This window comes from Tursiops truncatus, chromosome 11 (genome assembly GCF_011762595.2).
Source record: "Tursiops truncatus isolate mTurTru1 chromosome 11, mTurTru1.mat.Y, whole genome shotgun sequence".
Taxonomy (NCBI): domain Eukaryota; kingdom Metazoa; phylum Chordata; class Mammalia; order Artiodactyla; family Delphinidae; genus Tursiops; species Tursiops truncatus.
The window spans coordinates 85,230,635-85,247,406 of NC_047044.1; the positions used below are offsets into that span (position 1 = coordinate 85,230,635).

Here is a 16,772-nt window from a genome sequence, read left to right on the forward strand (position 1 = left end):
CTGAAAAGAGTGCTTTGTTAGACATACACAGAATAATAATAGCTTTAAAAGAGCATGTGTTTAATTTTGTAAACTCCAAGTAACATATATGATGTAGATAAGCACACGTGTACAATACACATCTGGAGTTCTATATACACCTACATGAATACAGAAAAGTATAATAATCAGACATATTGAAATATACTCTCTAAGATTTGGGCAGATCTGACATACTGTATAACATTGCTTCTAGAATTTTGCCTACTAAATTCTTAAAAATTTAAATGTATTAAGAGAAAATGAGTTTTAATAAAAATAAGTAATTGTAGAATTCACAAAGGGAAAGCAATTACATGACCTTTAACTAAGGCTAATTAGTTTAGTATAAGATCTCTGGATGTCTATTTAAAGGATTATATAGGAAATACTTATAACTACCATATCAAGTATTAACAGCTTTCTTTCTAAATATGTCAAGCAGTTTACTTTTTCAAGTCATATAATTAATACCTTTGAAATGTTTACAATATTAATTTAATGAGCTATTGTCAGAAATACTCCAGATGTAAATAATTTAATTAAATTTATTACAGTACCCAAATTAGCAACATGCAAATTCATTTATTTTTATTATATATTAGAAGTAAAAATAGTTTTACTATTTTCAGCTCGAATAAATAAAAGTGTATAGTTTCCTGAAGTAGTTCATTTAACTAATGACAAAAGTATGAATCTTCTCTGTTAATTGTGGAGATATTTATATTTGCCAACAGTCATGTCGTTACTAAATCTGAAGAATGTTGGCGCCATCCCAGTACACGTTTAATGTACAAATAAAGATTTGAGGTCCCTTTCCCATTCTCCGTCTACATTATTTTTAATTCGTCCTTGATATTATTTATATAATTTTTTCTTTTAATTTTCTTCCATTTCACCAAGGCAATATTAATAAACAGCATATCTAGATTTGCCTGGCCCAACTCAAAGAAACCAATACTCATGAGACTAACATCGCTGAGATTTTCTACCAAACCAATGTAAAGGCAGTGTTGTCGATATGCTCCAAATATATATCCTAATGGGCAAGTGGATACTCTTGCTTCCTAATAGTTCATAGTTATGCACTGAACTTGGGTGGTCACTATAGCGCACCTAGAATGAGGAACTCTCCAGTTTGGAGGTGACAGGCTCAGAGAGGGCTATTTAGAGCCATGCAAGGTAGTTCCTTGTTGTATCACAGAAGCCTACTTCTACATTCTATTCTTTTCTGCCTCACTTGGCCTGTAGTAACAACAGAAAAATAAAGAGTAAAAGAAAGGACAATTATCTGATAAACTCAGATTCCTTTAACACATTTTCACTGATTGTCTATTGTTTCCCAGATAATGCAATAGATATTGAAGCTACAGAGTTGAAGACACAGTCCTAGCTTTGAACTTTTTGAGTTCAAGACCTCATGGGAAGAGAGACATATAAATAAGTCGAATACAGAATAGTTCAATAAAAGATACAACCACGAGCAAAGAATGTAATTAAGAAGCCATGTTTAATAGCTGCATGAGGGAGAGAACAGCATTTCAGACAAGTGGAGCAAAATCAAGGGCAAAGACCTAGAAGATATTTAAAAAATGACTTCTTTATGGATAGTGGGTGTGCCATATGCCTAGAGCATAAGGTGTTTGGATGATATTTAAAAACATGACTGGGAAAGTTAGAGTGCAAACTAAAGCATTCAACTTTTATTGAGTAGATCACTCTTTCCCCAAATTTAATAGTGTTGAGAATCACCTAGGACGCTTGTAAAAGTACATTGGTTTCTTGTTGGAAGACCCCTTCCCCCGATCCAGTAGGTCTTGTCAGAATTAGGCCCAGGAATTAGCATTTTAAACGACCATTCTGGTGCAGGTCATTGGCAGACCATACTTTGAGGGATTGGGGAGGAGTGACATGATTAGATCCGTGTTTACAAAGATAAGTCTGGAAACTGTGGTAGAAAAGGGGGAGGAGGACAATTCAGCCATGGAAACACCAGTTGGCAGGTAACAAAATAGTCTCAGTGAGAGACAAGAAGAGCATGAATTAAGGCAGCAGCAGTGGGATGGGGAAGAGAGATATGATAGGTAACTTATGAAGTAAATCTGAGAGACATTCATAATCAATTGAATGTGTGTGTTGGAGAGCTGATTCAGTCAAAATTGTATGGTATAGGGGATGTGGCAGCATGAACAGAGATTGGGAATCAGAGGAGTGTGGGGTCGTGGAACAGTAAGTTCAATTATTGACATAGTGAGTTTGAGGTGCACTATTAGGACATTTTTCTCCCATCACAGATAGTGGAGTCCTTCGCTGGTTATCTTAAGCAAAATGAGGAACTCACAGGAATCCTGGGACACCTTAAGGAATCTGAGAAGAAGTAGGCTGTTGGCTTAGATTAAGGGACACAAATACCGTCCAGACTCTCTCCTGTCTCTAGTCTTTGCTCTCTGCAGTTCCTCATCCCTTCTTTCTCTATTTCTATCAGAGTCAGTCACTGAGGGAGAGACTGAACTCTCTTTTTTCTCTCTTTTCTTTTCAGTTCCAATTTCAAAATATTGGGGAAAGATCTTGATTGGTCTAGCTTTGGCCATGTACCCATTAAATGTCAAATGAGATGTGGTTAGGAGGCTGGGGTCACAAACTAACATTGCAGCTCCTATAGTAACCAGGTAGATCAAGAGAAGGGAGAATTCCTCGGACAAAGACGCTGGGCAGATAATACTGTAGGATTTACCAAAGATGCCTGTGGGACATCCATTTGGAGAAGTCAAACTTGAAATAATAACTAAGGGAATTTATTGGCTGCCTTCTGCATGGCAAACATTTTGCTCGGTACATATTTCATTAAGTCATCCCAACAGTCCACAGTAGTATATACAACATTATCATACCCATTTTCAACGGAAGCAATTGAGTTTCAGAGAAGTAAGATAACTTTGCCTGAGGTCATACAGCAGGTAGTAACAAAACTTTCAGAAAAGTCTATGCTTGTTGATTATCACAACCATATTAGCTAAAGCCATGAGGATGAATAAGATCTCTCCTAGAGGGAGTAGAAGGTGATAAAGGAGGAGAGTGTACAGTGGAACCCACTTTTAGGGAGTGAGCAGCCAAAGAGGATTCATTGAAGAGGATTGAGGAAAGGCAAGATATTAAAGAGAAGAAGAGTCTGATGGGTTAAAACTAAAGGAAGCAAGTTTTCAAAAAGGAAGACTAAGTCAAGAGTGTCCAAGTGGCAGAGAAAAGCCGAACAGAACTAAGGCTAAAAGAAGCTACAGCATGTGGCAATTACACCTCATGAGAATCTTCTGTTCCCGGTCCCACTGTGACTGATAGTTTAGGCCCTCACCATCTCTCCCCCAGAACTACTGTAAAAGCTTCCTGTTTTGCATCCCTGTCTCCATTCTCATCCTCACTGATCTACCTTCCACATTGCATTCAGAGAGATCTTTTAAAATCAGGGACCACAGCATCTCATGCTTGCTTAGAAAACCTGGGAAGAAGCTCCACATTGTTTAGTTTGAAATATAGCCCATCATAAGCCAGTCTCTAGCAATCCTTTCAGCTCCAGCTCACTGTATTTCTATTTATGCTACATTAAGGTACTTACAGTTCAAGCACGCGAGGTCTTAGGAGCGTCTGAGCATCTGTACATGCTTGTCTTTTTGCTTAGGAGACTTTAAGCCTTCTTTTTTCCCAAATTAGGCTGGTAATGGAAAGATTCTATACCTTGGTTGTAGTGCTAGTCACATCGCAGTATATATTAGTCAAAACTCATAGACCTGTAAACCTAAAAGATTAGATTTGACCATATGTAAGTTTTACCTAAATAAACGCTACTCAAAGGAATCTGGAGAGTCCCTAAATATTTGGCAATTAAAACATTTCTAGATAATCAATGAGTCAAAGAAGAAATTTCAAAAAATTAAAAAAAATATAAAGTCAATAGCACCAAAATTATTTTTAAGCTAAATAAATAAATAAATAGATATCTCTAACTAAACTGATCAATAAAAAGCGAGAAAATGAAAACTACCAATATCAGGAATAAAAAGGGATATCAACAAATATCCTACAGACATCAAAGGGATACTAAGGAAATATTATGAATGACAGTGTGCCAAGACATTTAGAAATTAGATTAAATGTACAAATTCCTTAAAAAGCACAGAGTATATAAACTGATACAAAGAGAAGCAGAAGATCTGAATACTATCGTATCTAGTAAAGAAATTAAGTTCTTAAATAAAAGCTATTGTACGAGGAAAACTCCAGGCCCACATGACTTCAATTTTAAATTCTATAAAAAACTTGAGGAAAAAAATAATAATCTTACAAAATTCTTTCAGAAAACAAAGGCGGAAGGAGCATTTTCAAATTTATTTTATGAGGCCAGCAAAATCCTGATGTCAAAACTGAATAAAAACATTGCCAAAACAAACAAATAAAAAAAACTCCCCCTCAAACCCAAAACCAAAAGTCAAAACACAAAGAAAGGAAAAGAAAGCTATAGACTAATGTCCCTCATTAAGACAGAGGTAAAATTTCTAAATAAGGTATTAGTAAATTGAATCTAGGAATATATAAAAATAAGATAATATCATCACCAAGAGAAATTTATCCCTGGAAGATAAGGTTGGTTTAATACTAAAAAAAAAATCAAACAATTAATTTTGGCTTATTCATGGAATAAATGAGAAAAGCATATGACCAGCATAATAGATCCAGAAAAAATTTGACAGAATTCAACATCTATTTATGATAAACTTTTTCAGCAAACTATGAAGAGCAGTAAATATCCCCAGCCTGATGAAAGAGATCTATAGATAACCTGAAGATAACATCTTAATAGTGAAAGACTGAATCCTTTTACCACTCATATTAAGAACAAGCCAATGATATCAACTTTCATTATTTCTATTCAATATCTCATAGGAGGTGCTAGCTAGGGCAATAGGCAAGGAAAAGGAAACAGGATACAGATAGGGAAGAAAGAGGTAAAACTTTACTTATAGATGACATAATCATGAATGTAGAAAATCTTAAATGATCTGTAAAACTACTAGAACTCATAAATGGATTTAGCAATATTGCAGGATACAAAGTCATTTCTATATTCTAGTAATGAGCACTGGAAAATGATATTTTAAAATACTATTTATAGTAGCATCAAAATCATAAATATTTTGGGATAGATTCCTTGAATTGTGTATAAGACCTCTACACTGAAAAGTTGAAAACATGTCTGAGAGGTAAAAGAAGACTTAAATAAGTAGAGAGATGTATTGTGTTCCTGGACTGGTCAACTCAATGTTGCTAAGATGCAAATTCTTCCCAAATTGATTTATAGATTCAACACAATCACAATAAAAATCTCAGCAAAATTTTGTAGAAATTGACAAGCTAACTTGAAAATTTATACAGAAATGAAAAGTGCCTTGAACTTGCTCAAATAATCTTGAAAATGAAGAACAAATTTGGAGAACTTAACCTACCTGATTTCAAGACTTGCTATAAAGCTACAGTACCAAGAGTGATAATGGCAAAAGGTAAGACATATGGATCAATGGAATAGAACAGAAAGCTCAAGAGGAAACCTATATTTGGTCAAGTGATTTTTGACAAAAGTGGCAAGATAGTTCAGTGGGGAACAGAACAGTTTTCAGCAACTAAATTTACACATGAAGAAAAGGAATCTCAACCTCTATCTCATAGCATACACAAAAATTGACCATAGACCTAAACACAAATCTATGACTGTATTTCATATTTCTAGAAAAGATGTAGGAGAAAATATTTATGATTTTAGGGTAGATAAAGATTTCTTAGAGAGGAAAGTCAAAGCACTAACTAGTAAATAAACAAAAATTAATCATTGGACTTGATCAAAATGAAAGCATTTTTTTAAATTGCCATTAAGAAAATGAAAAAGCAAGCCACTAACTGGCAGAAAATATTCTCAGTTTATTATACAGCTGACAAATGATGTATCTGAACATATAAAGAAAAGTTACAATTTATAATATGATAAGTAACCAATTAAAACAAAATGGGCAAAAGTTTGAAGACACTTCACAAAAGAAGTATATTGATTTTCTTTTGTGACATAACATATTGCCATGAATTTAGGTAGATTATAACAATACTCATTTATTATCGCACATATCTGTAGGTCAGCAGCCTAGGTGGGCTCACCTGAATGCTTTGTTTAGGGTCTTTCAAGACAGAATTAAGATGTTGGACTGACTGGGCTCTTATTTGGAGGCTCTGGGGAAGAATCCACTTCCAAGCTCATTCAAGTTGTTGGCAGAATTCAGTTTCTCATGGTTGTAGGAATGAAGTCCCCATTTCCTTGCTGGTTGTTGGCTGGGGACTGTGTTCAGCTTCTAGAGGCTACTCTCAAGTCCTTGTGCTGTGGTCTCTTCATATAAGCAATAGAAAATCTCTTCACATCGAATCTTTCTTGTTCTTCAGATCTGACTTTTTCTTCTATCAGCCTGTGAAAACTCTCTGCTTTTAAAGGGCTTATGTGATTAAATGAAGTCCATCTGGATAACCTACCTATTTTTAAAGTCAAGTAATTAGTAACTCTAATTACATCTGCCAAATGCCTTTGATATGTAACATAATGTAATCATGGAAGTAATACCAGGAGCAAAGGTCATGGAAGTCATCTTAGAATTATGCTTACCACAAGAAGATATATGAATGACCAAAAAACTCATGAAAATATATGCTCAAAATCATTAGTCATAAGGGAAATGTGAATTAAAACCACAGTCAGGAAACTCTCCACACCCCATATGAGGTTTAAAATTAGAAAAAATCAAAAACAATAAAAAAGCACTAACAGTACTAAATATTGCCAAGACTAAGGAGCAACTGGAACTCTCATGCTTTTCTGGAAGGAATGTTTTAATCACTTTGGAGAACATTTTGGCAATTTCTGTAAAGTTAAATGTACAATTACTATATGACCCAGCAAATCCAGTGCTTGGTATTTACCTGAAAGAGATGAAAACTATATTTACAGAATTTCATTGAAGCCTTATTCATCATTGTCAAAAACTGGAAATAACTCAAATGTATATCTATAGGTGAATGGATAAACAAATTGTGGTATATTCATACAATGGAGTTCTCAGAAATAAAAAGGAATAAATTACTGATGCATGCAACAGCATGGATGAATCTCAGAAATTTTATGCTTAACCAAAGAAGCCAGACACAAAAGAATTATACTGTATGACTATATTTATATGACATTTCTAAATAGGCAAAACTAATCTCTTGTGATAGACCTTAGATTAGTGGTTACTCTAGGTGGGTGATGGTGAGACTGACTAGCCAGAGGCAAAAAAGAACTTCCCAGAGAAATGAAAATATTCTATATCTTTTTGGGATCATGGTTATGTCAAAGCATTTTAGATTTTACATGTATAATGGATGGTTTTTATTTTATGAAAATTATATTTAACAAAGTTGATTTGAAAATATATTGTATATATTTCTAATGAAAACAAAAATGTTTTGTCTTCTAATGTTAACACTGTTCTGGAATTAAGAATTGATAAAATTAGAGACAAAATACAATTAAGCTGTAAGTATTTGAGAGAGGGAAACAAGTTGGCTTAGTCACTTTGGGCTGCTGTAACAAATTACCATGGATTGGGAGGCTTAAACAACAAACATTTATCTCTTACCGTTGTGGAGGCTAAGAAGTCCAACATCAAGGCACCGGCAGATTTGGTTCTTGGTGAGGGCTCACTCTCTGGTTTGCAGCTATCTGCCTTCTTGGTGTGTCCTCACATGGTAGAGAGCAGAGAAAGCAAGCTCTATCTCTTTCTCTTCTTATAAGGACATGAATCCCATCATGGGAGCTCCACCTTCATGATATCATCTAAATCAAATTACCTCCCAAAGGCCCCACCTCCTAATGCCATTGAGGGTTAGAGTTTCAACATGTAAGATGGAGTGGGGGGGGACACAAACATGCAGTGCATAACACAAGTATACCACTATCTGTAGATAAAAGTCATATTTTCTGGAAAGTCAAGGTGATATGGCAAAACAATACTGGGATTATTGAGAAAGTTTAATAAAGTGGCTGGATATAAGATAAATATATAATCAGCTTGAAAACATAAAAAATAGCGTATTCTTAATAGCAGTATAAAATATGAAAACAAATATGTAGAATGTGTGTGACCAATCATTACAAGAAATGTACAGAACTATATAAATTTAATATCAAGATAAAAAGAAGAGTTAAATGGAAAAGACAGAACACTAAAAACATGACATTTCTTTATAAATTAATTCCTAGATTTAACGAAACTCCAATAAAATCTCCAAAAGAGAGTAGCTAAGAAAATTTTGAAAAGAGTAAACAGAGGACTGGCACTACCACAGTTAAAATATACTTTAAAGCTATAATAATTATATCCATCTGATCATAGTAATAGAAAAAACTGAAAAACAGATTAATTGAACAGAACAAGTAGCTCAGAAACAGATCTTATTATAAAATAATTATATATATATATATATATATATATATATGACAAAGGTCGCATAACACATCAGGGCAAAGGAAAAAGATTATTCAGTAAATGGTGTTGGTGTAACAAATAAAATATGAATTTAGGTTCTTATCCCATGGCTTTTGCCCCAAAAAATTCCGGAATCAAATCTTAAAAAACCTTGAAAAAATAAAAATGAAGGTCAATATTTATTAACTAAAGCACTGGAATACAACGCAGTGGTAAAAAGCACCAGATTTGCCAAAGTAAACTTTCCTTTAGGAAGAAGCACCAGGAAAGCAAAGACCCTGCAGGTCGGACTCACGATGGACCTCCGTGTGCACATGATCTAGCACATGGTGTGTGCTCTAATAAATCTGTATAGAATGTATAAAAACAATTATTTTTATTTTCTGTAAAGGTAGAACCACCATCATTTTTCAATGACAAATTGGAAAAATATTAGTCCTATATATGAAACAGGATTAATATCCCTCTCTTATTATAAGTTCATGCAAATGATAGGAACTTCATTAAAACCCATTAGATGAACAAGTATGTGAACAAGCTGATCCTGATAGAGGGAATACAAAAGTTTATGAACATTTGCAAAACGTTGGATGTTAATAACATGTTATGTGTGAAATTACAAGATTTTTAAAAACGTTAAGAAGATTCATTGCTGGTTTGGGTGTAAGTGTAATAAGTCATCTCGTAGAGTTTGGAGAGAGTTTACACAAACTAAAGGTAGTTCTGCATTCTGTATCTACAGCTTTAAAAATATTTACTACTCTTGATCCTGTAATTACTTTTCTGAGAATGTATCTTAAAGAAACTATCTGCTACCAAAAAAAAAAACTTTTATTAATAAGTTCATCATAGTATTAACCATGGTAGTGAAAATCTGGCAGCTTTCTGACGAACAATAAGAAAATGGATTTAAAATTATGGTATAGACACAAAACGAAACATGATGCAGCCATTTAAAAGTATTTCTACAACGATTTTAAAATGCCATCAGAAAATAATTGTTTTAAAAGATACTGTGAGGAGACAAATTATTTTGCAGCTGCCAATACTATAAAATATGCATAGAAAACGTAATCACAATAGCATACGTTTTAGCTTTTATTGAAGGGGCAGGCACTCTCTCGGAGCTTTAAAGGGATTACCTCATTTATCCTCACATAAGGCCTTGAAGCATGCATTTTTTTATTCGTCCCATTGAATATGTGAAGAAATTGATAGAGGGATTAAACAATTTGTCCCAAGTCTCTGAGCTAACTAGTAGGGTAGCGGGATTTGACAGCAGGCTGGCTCCTGGATCCATGCTTTTTAACACTACACTTGTTTTGTTTTTGTTAAAATATAACTAAATGTTTTCAGTAGTTTTATAAGTTTGAGGGCTTATATTGGTCACCCTTATACTTTTCCATACTTCCCAAAGTTTGACTTAAGAAAAAATTTTTTTAAAGCATGACTTTTAATCGTAACAAATGACCTTATTTGTTATATATATATATCTTTGTTAGCTATACATATCTAAGAAATATAAATATTTGTTAGATATATATATCTTATATCTATCTATATATATATGAAATCTCAAAGTCAACTTGACTTTGTGTGGTCACACTCAAGAGTCTGTATCTGGGGATTATCTGCACCCCTTATTTCCAGTTCTCTCTTCCTAGACGCGCTGGGAGCCTCTGGTCTCCCTTCTGGCTTGCTCACGGGGTCGCCACGGTTCAGGCCACAGTCCCGGCACCCCCATCCTGGAAGCGCGCTTTCTACCTGCGCCTGCGTCGCGACAAACAGCTCCAGGGTGCAGTAGCCACGTTTTCAAAGTACGCGGGCCCAGAGTCTCCGGGACCCTCCCGGTGCCACCCCACGAGGCCCCGCAGACCCCTAGCGGCCGCGACTCCCGGCTTCAGTCGCTGGCCGAGGAGGCCGGGCCTCACCCGGGAAAGCAGCGACCTTCCGAGAGGGAGGCGCCCGCCGGGAAAGCCCGGGGCTGGCAGGGCGAGGGGCGGCTCGACCCAGAGTCGGAGCGGCCGCCGGGGTTTGGGATTGGGGTCTGGGGACCAGCTCCGGCTGCCCGCGGGCCTGGAGTGGTGCTCCTCGGGGGTCGCGCACAGAGCCTCGGAGGCACCAGCCCTCTGCGCTGACCATCCTTTCTCAGATCAGGACAGTTGACGAAAACAAAGGTTATTTCACGTTGACTGACCCCGGATAAAAACAAGTGTTAATTACAGAGGGTTGCCCGGGGCAAAATTTACTGCTTGCGTCCGGGTTGGGGAGTTCTTGTGGCGTGTGTGTATTTTAAACACGTTATCTCCTTGAGACTTAATGATCTCTCTGGTCGGGAACAAGCGTGAGGGGAACTGATTGTAAACCCGTGGGAAGCCAAAGCCCCACTTTCGGGGGGCAAGGGTTAAAGGTCGCCCTTCGGGAGCGCGGCGACTGGTCCAGAGGAGTCACCAGGTTTCCCGGGGCACTGGGGCGATTATTCGGCTTGAGCTTGCGTTGCTCAAGCGAGACATTCCCACGCAAGGATACAGCCTGGCAGCCGTTTCCTCCGTGTGGAATGAGCCCTTCCTTTCCCCGGTCCGCTCAGGGGGAAAATGGTGAAACCCCCAAATCCGCTTCTTTATGTGGTTAATACAAGGGCGCATACAGAGCCTGGGGTAAAAAAAAATTACAAGTGCAAGTGACCTTGCGTGTTTTAACGTTGGGAAACTCGACTCTGGGGATAACGGAATCGTAGATTGTTAAGTTTAGGCGTCTAATGAATTGGGGAGACGCACATTACTTAAAATCCTTGTCTCGCGCGCCCCAAGTTTGCCGCTCCGCGGCGGAAAGCTGGGCCGAGCGGGGGTGGGGAGGGTCTCCAGTCCCAGGCGCGGCGTTCGCTCGGGGCTTCTTCCCAGTTTCCTGCCTCGGAGTCGCCGCGTCCGCCCCAGCCCAGAGCAGTTTGTGCAGTTGAGAAACTCGATAGGAGGCAGCAGCTGATCTCCCACTACCCTAAAAATAATCCGCTCGGCGCCCGGCGTGCTTCGGCCAGGGGAGGAAACGCTGCCTTCGGAGCAAGTGAGTCCGTGTCTTCTACATAAATAGCGTTTCAGAATTTTACAGAAAACTCTCAGCTGTCGATTTTGATCTAATCTTTCGGCAACCAGAAGGCTCCCGCGCACTCTCGCGGCGCTTCGCCTTCGCCGTCGCTATTTCTAGGATGAAGGGACCGGGCCCCAGCCGGGAAAGAGAGGGCGTGGAGATCAGGTTTCCAGCTTTACTTAGAAAACTCTGGTCGGCTCCTGCTTAAACCAACTGGATGTAGTGAAAGGAGTTATTACATTTTTTTTTTCCCTCTCAGACATTTCCGTCTTGTTCATGAGGTAACTTTCCATCTGCTTTAATTTGTGTTCCTCTTTGATTTATAGGAGTTCTGCGTCCTGCTTTTAAATTTACACTTAAGACAGTGTAGGAAGCCGGTGTTCCGAAGGTAGTGCAAGTGCGCCAGTAGGGGTTTGAAGCAGCATCAAGCGATTGCCCAAGGTATTTATTTGTTGCTTTATTTGTCCAGTGTGGGATTTAAAAAAAAAAAAAAGAATCACTGGAGTGTCTGTGTAAGAAATCTTATCTGCTGAGTTGTTCCAACATTTCCTTTGCTATGCAGTAGAACTTCGATGGGTGCTTCAGCTCAGGCATTAAATCAGAAGTCGGGACTTTTTTGCTTGTGATTTTCTACTTGGATCTGTCATTCATACATAGATAGACAGATGTCTTTTACTTCGTATTTTATGAACCATGAACTGAATAACTTCAAATAACTTAATTACATTTGTTTTCCTAAGTGATCTGATCCTGAGCATACCCTAGGTGATGATAAAGCCTTGAGTAAGTTCTTTAAAATGTTGTGTTTGTGTCTCACATCATAATTTGGTTAATCTCTGAATAACTGAAGAATGAGTTATTTTGTGTGTGAGAATGCAAGCTTTTTATATTGCATTTAGCATGTTTTCTTCAGGTGTTTCCAGCATGTTAAATTCTCTGGGATTGCTGTCCCATCAGAACTGACACTGTCTGCTGGGTGAACAGAAAAGAGTGCTAGTTTTCACTTATTTACTTTATATTCATCAACTGAATCCAAATGTTATAAATCCTGAGGGTGTGGAACTTCACCCAATATATTTCAAGGCATAAGAATACTGAGGGTAGTATTCTTGCCATGAAATCATAAGTGTGGTCATCAAGGAATATTTTTGTTTTACGTTTTCTACTCTACAGACGGTCCCTAGAATTGAAGTTTCACTTTTGGTGTTTGTCTTTAAAGTTCATTCAGTCAAATTCTCCAACCCTATCAGCTATCATAAACAGTTGAACATCTTTCTGGGGGTTAATGCTTGTGGGGAGAAAAATGTCATATCTTCCTATCTGGCCTCCTTCCCTCTCCCTCCCCCTGGATGCTGGGGCCTCTCAGTGTTGGCTGAACTAGACAGCTCCAGAAGGGGTGGGGCTGTAGGTGTCATGTGACAGCATTTATCCAGCAAGAGCAGCAATTTATACCCTTCCCAAAGCATTCCCAACTTAACTTGGGTCCTGGGAGGGAAACCCTGAATGACAATTGGAGATTTAAGAATTAGTTGAAAAATCCTGATTGAATAAAACGCCTCAGGTGCACACAAACAATGTCAACAGATCTGCAATAAGTTTACTTTTTCCCTCTTTTTGTCGGTGTTGGGTTGTAGTAAGGGCTGGTTATTAGAATGTGCTGCATACAGGCTGGGTGTTGGGGAGGAGAAGGCTAAGGGGTATGGGGAAAAGGATAGAGGAAGAGGCAGAAGAAAAAGCAAAAAAGGAGGCATGCAGAGAGAGACAGTGAACAGGCTGGGAGCCAAGGGGAAATGTGAGGTTAAGATGATGGTAGAAAAACATCATTCTAAAGTTTTTACTTTACCAGTATGAAGTATGCATTTTAGTGCCATTATGTCATTGTATATTTCCCTGTCTTTTGGATCATAACCTTTACATTATACCAAGAATGTTTGGGATACATCTAGTCTGATTTATATAGCCTAGGACCACAGGGACTGTTGCTGTTATGTGCACTGCTGAACTCCTAGTGCCCAGTGCATGGTCAGCGTCAAGAAGTATTTTTACACTTAATTAATTAATGGCCTAAAGTCCCAGACATCAAGTGCATGGCTAAAAATATTCTTTGACTTTTTCAAGTTGTTGTACTTTTCTGATGTTTTCTTTCCACAGTTACATATCCAAAGATTACTTAATTGGTAGGTTTCAGGATTGATTAAATACCAGGCAGGCAGTGCTTATGTTAATGAAGTATATAGATGTTTTGCAAATTCAGATTCTATTTTAGCATCTGGCTCAGTGATCATGATGAAATATCAAGGTTTATAAATGTAGCCAATTGGAATACTATAACTTTTGATAAGATTATAAAACTAGCTAAAGTAAAAATTATTTTCCGGTTTGTTCTAGGAAACAGTTTATACATGTCTTTCAATGAAGAGAACTTAAAGTTTCCTTTTATCACTTCTATTAAGTAAAGGATGTAGTCTTAAAAATTCCATTACAAGCTATTATTTTTCAGTTTCTGTTTTCTTCATTTTTACCAGAAATACATCTAACATACAATTATAAACTCAGAACTTCCTTTTTACTGCTAGTTTAAAAATCTCAAGTCCTTTTAAAAATTCCCTTATCTAGCTTAGAACCTTAACAGTTGGTAAGGATTTGGCAAGTATATAACTTCATCTTGAGTTTTTAAAAAAATATAACATTTTTTTGGAAAAGATGAAAAAAGGTCTTGACTAGAGAACATAAGAAAAAAAAGTGTTACCAGAAATAATATGAGAGGAATTCCATATGACCACTTACAGACTGTTAATACACAGACTTTCTAACTAGTTGTTCTATTCATATGTTTTGTAAAATTTTTGTTTAAAATTTGATTTCTCCAATAGTTTGCCTACTGTTGCCAGTCTTTTCTGTATAACACATTTTGTTTTTTTCTAGGAAAAAATATGATTCGTGACCATTACTAAATCAATTATCAATGAAAGGAAAGAGAGAAAAGGTACTATTTTAGTTATCTAAACCTTTGCCAAGCTTGAATAACCTAACTCAGAACCCAAGGTGACATAATTATGGAAAAGAAACAAAGTCCAGTGAGGTTGAAAGCTTAAACTGCTGCTTATTTTAATATGAATAGATAAGAGATTGCTTTAAAAAAATAGGTTGGAAGCTATGTGATGGAGTGGGATGAACATAGTTTATAGTCAGACACGTGTCTGTGGATTCTGGCTACTCTACTGGTTGGCAAGTTATTGAACCTCTCTGAACACCAATAGCATCCTCTAAAATATGAAGAGCTCCACAAACGTTGCTTCATTGTTCTGAGGGCTTAAATAATGTATGCAAAGTTCCCAGAATTTAGTAGGTGTTAAATAAATAGTAGACATAAAAGAAATTTTCCGAATGCTAAAAGTCTTGCTGGCATTTCACATTTGATGAAATAGACCCTCGCTCTTAGACCATGTTTCGGCACAGCAGTAAGAATTCATTGAAAATGTTGTAAGTCAGAGCTTGTCACTCCTCTGATCTCCACCCTCTCAGTGGCTCCATTTCATTCAGAGTAGAAGCCAGAATCCCAACAATGGCTAAGAAAACCGTGTGTCATCTTGACCTCTGTTTCTTCTCTAAGCTTGTCCACTTCTCCTCTAATGGAATAGAGCTTTCCAATAAAAAGGCATCCTTTGTTTCAAAACTTGAGTAGGATGCATTTCATGTAAGAATAAGCTGTGACCCTTTGACCTGAGTAGTTTCATTAACTTGTCACTTGAATTATATTTAATTAGTCTTAAACACTTGATTTTTCTATTGTTCAGAAAAAGGCTGTGTGCTGGTTGCCTCCCAGTTGGTCTCTTTGTATTACTATTTCCTGCAATGGATGAAATGTTGCAGTAAATTGTGTCCAGCTGAAGTTGTGAAAGCATTTTCAATGAATAACCATGGGAAAGGATTTGATATTACACCATTTTGACTTTCCAGTCAGTTTCGTTTTTCCCCCTTTTTCTTGATAAACAACCATTTTTGGTTTTTGATTATTTAGACAAACACTCCTTTGAGCTACCACTATTGGTAGATATCAATTATTATGTATTTTCCAAGTTAAAATGGAATATTTTAATCTGGATAAAAAACCTATTGAAAAGTGGATCTTATGGAAGGTATAAGGCCTTTATAAGTAAATCTTGAATAACTTTGGCATAGAGTTTTCTATTTCCTCAACTGCAAAGATAAAGGGGGTTAATTTTATGATATAACACCTCTTTAAGTCTATAATTTAATGAAGGAGAATTTCATAATAAGAGGCTTTTCCTCCTTTCTCTTCCTTTTAGAGTAAACTATATAAGAAGAAATGAGCCTTTCATTCTGTGGTAACAATATTTCTTCATATAATATCTATGATGGTGTGTTGCAAAATCCCTGTTTTGTGGATGCCCTCAACCTGGTCCCTCACGTCTTCCTGTTGTTTATCACTTTTCCAATATTGTTTATTGGTAAGTAACCTACTGTCCTACAGTTCATCACCTAGCATTTATAAGAAGAGTCTTGTTAATGGCTGAGATTTGGTATAATGTTGATGTAATTTCTCCAGCACGAGAACTAGCATGTAAGTCTGTGGGAAAAGAACAAGCAAGTATTTCGTTTTCCAATTACTTATGTTTTTGGCGTTTGATATTCTATAGATAAAGTAGAAGTCATATGCCTTCTTAGAAATGGACTTCAAGTAGCAGCAGTTTTTTAAAAAGAGGAAAAGAGAATTATATGAGATAGATCAAAAGTATTTGGTGAGTGCTTGCTTTGTGCTAGGTGAAGAGAATGAAAAATGGGTAAAACACAGTACTTGCCTGGAATATTCACAGGAATTTTCCAGTGAAACAAGTGTGTCAGAAAGTGAAGAGAAATGCCAACACCACCTTGTAAGCGCATTTACAGATACAGGAACAAATTATCCTGGGCGTTTGCCTACCAGAGCAACTAACTCTCTTTGGGGCTGGTGGGGACAATGCATGGAGTGACATGTTTGGGGACTTGAAAGATACAGAGCGTGCAAGTAAAAAATAGGGTGTGTTTCAGGTAGAAAGAGTACATGTGCAAACTATTTAGGAAGAAGGTAAAAATATAGTTTTCCCTATTATTTTG

The 16,772-nt window shown here is 36.9% G+C and overlaps 1 protein-coding gene across 8 annotated transcripts in view; it reads left to right on the forward strand.

Moving 5' to 3' along the window:
- The first annotated feature begins 11,060 nt into the window (after positions 1-11,060).
- Positions 11,061-16,772, forward strand: part of ABCC9 (ATP binding cassette subfamily C member 9) — a 153,296-nt gene continuing 147,584 nt past the window's right edge. For 3 of the 8 annotated variants that reach the window (XM_073788975.1, XM_073788973.1, XM_073788974.1), the window contains exons 1-4: positions 11,062-11,630; positions 11,981-12,095; positions 14,580-14,640; positions 15,965-16,126. In XM_073788975.1, coding sequence (XP_073645076.1) covers positions 15,985-16,126 — 142 coding nt within the window. In that variant the 5' untranslated portion in view covers positions 11,062-11,630; positions 11,981-12,095; positions 14,580-14,640; positions 15,965-15,984. Of the gene's footprint in view, positions 11,631-11,797; positions 11,936-11,980; positions 12,096-12,394; positions 12,438-14,579; positions 14,641-15,964; positions 16,127-16,772 lie in introns of those variants that run through there. The other 5 variants (XM_073788970.1, XM_073788976.1, XM_019936552.3 and 2 more) reach the window with 5 other exon arrangements.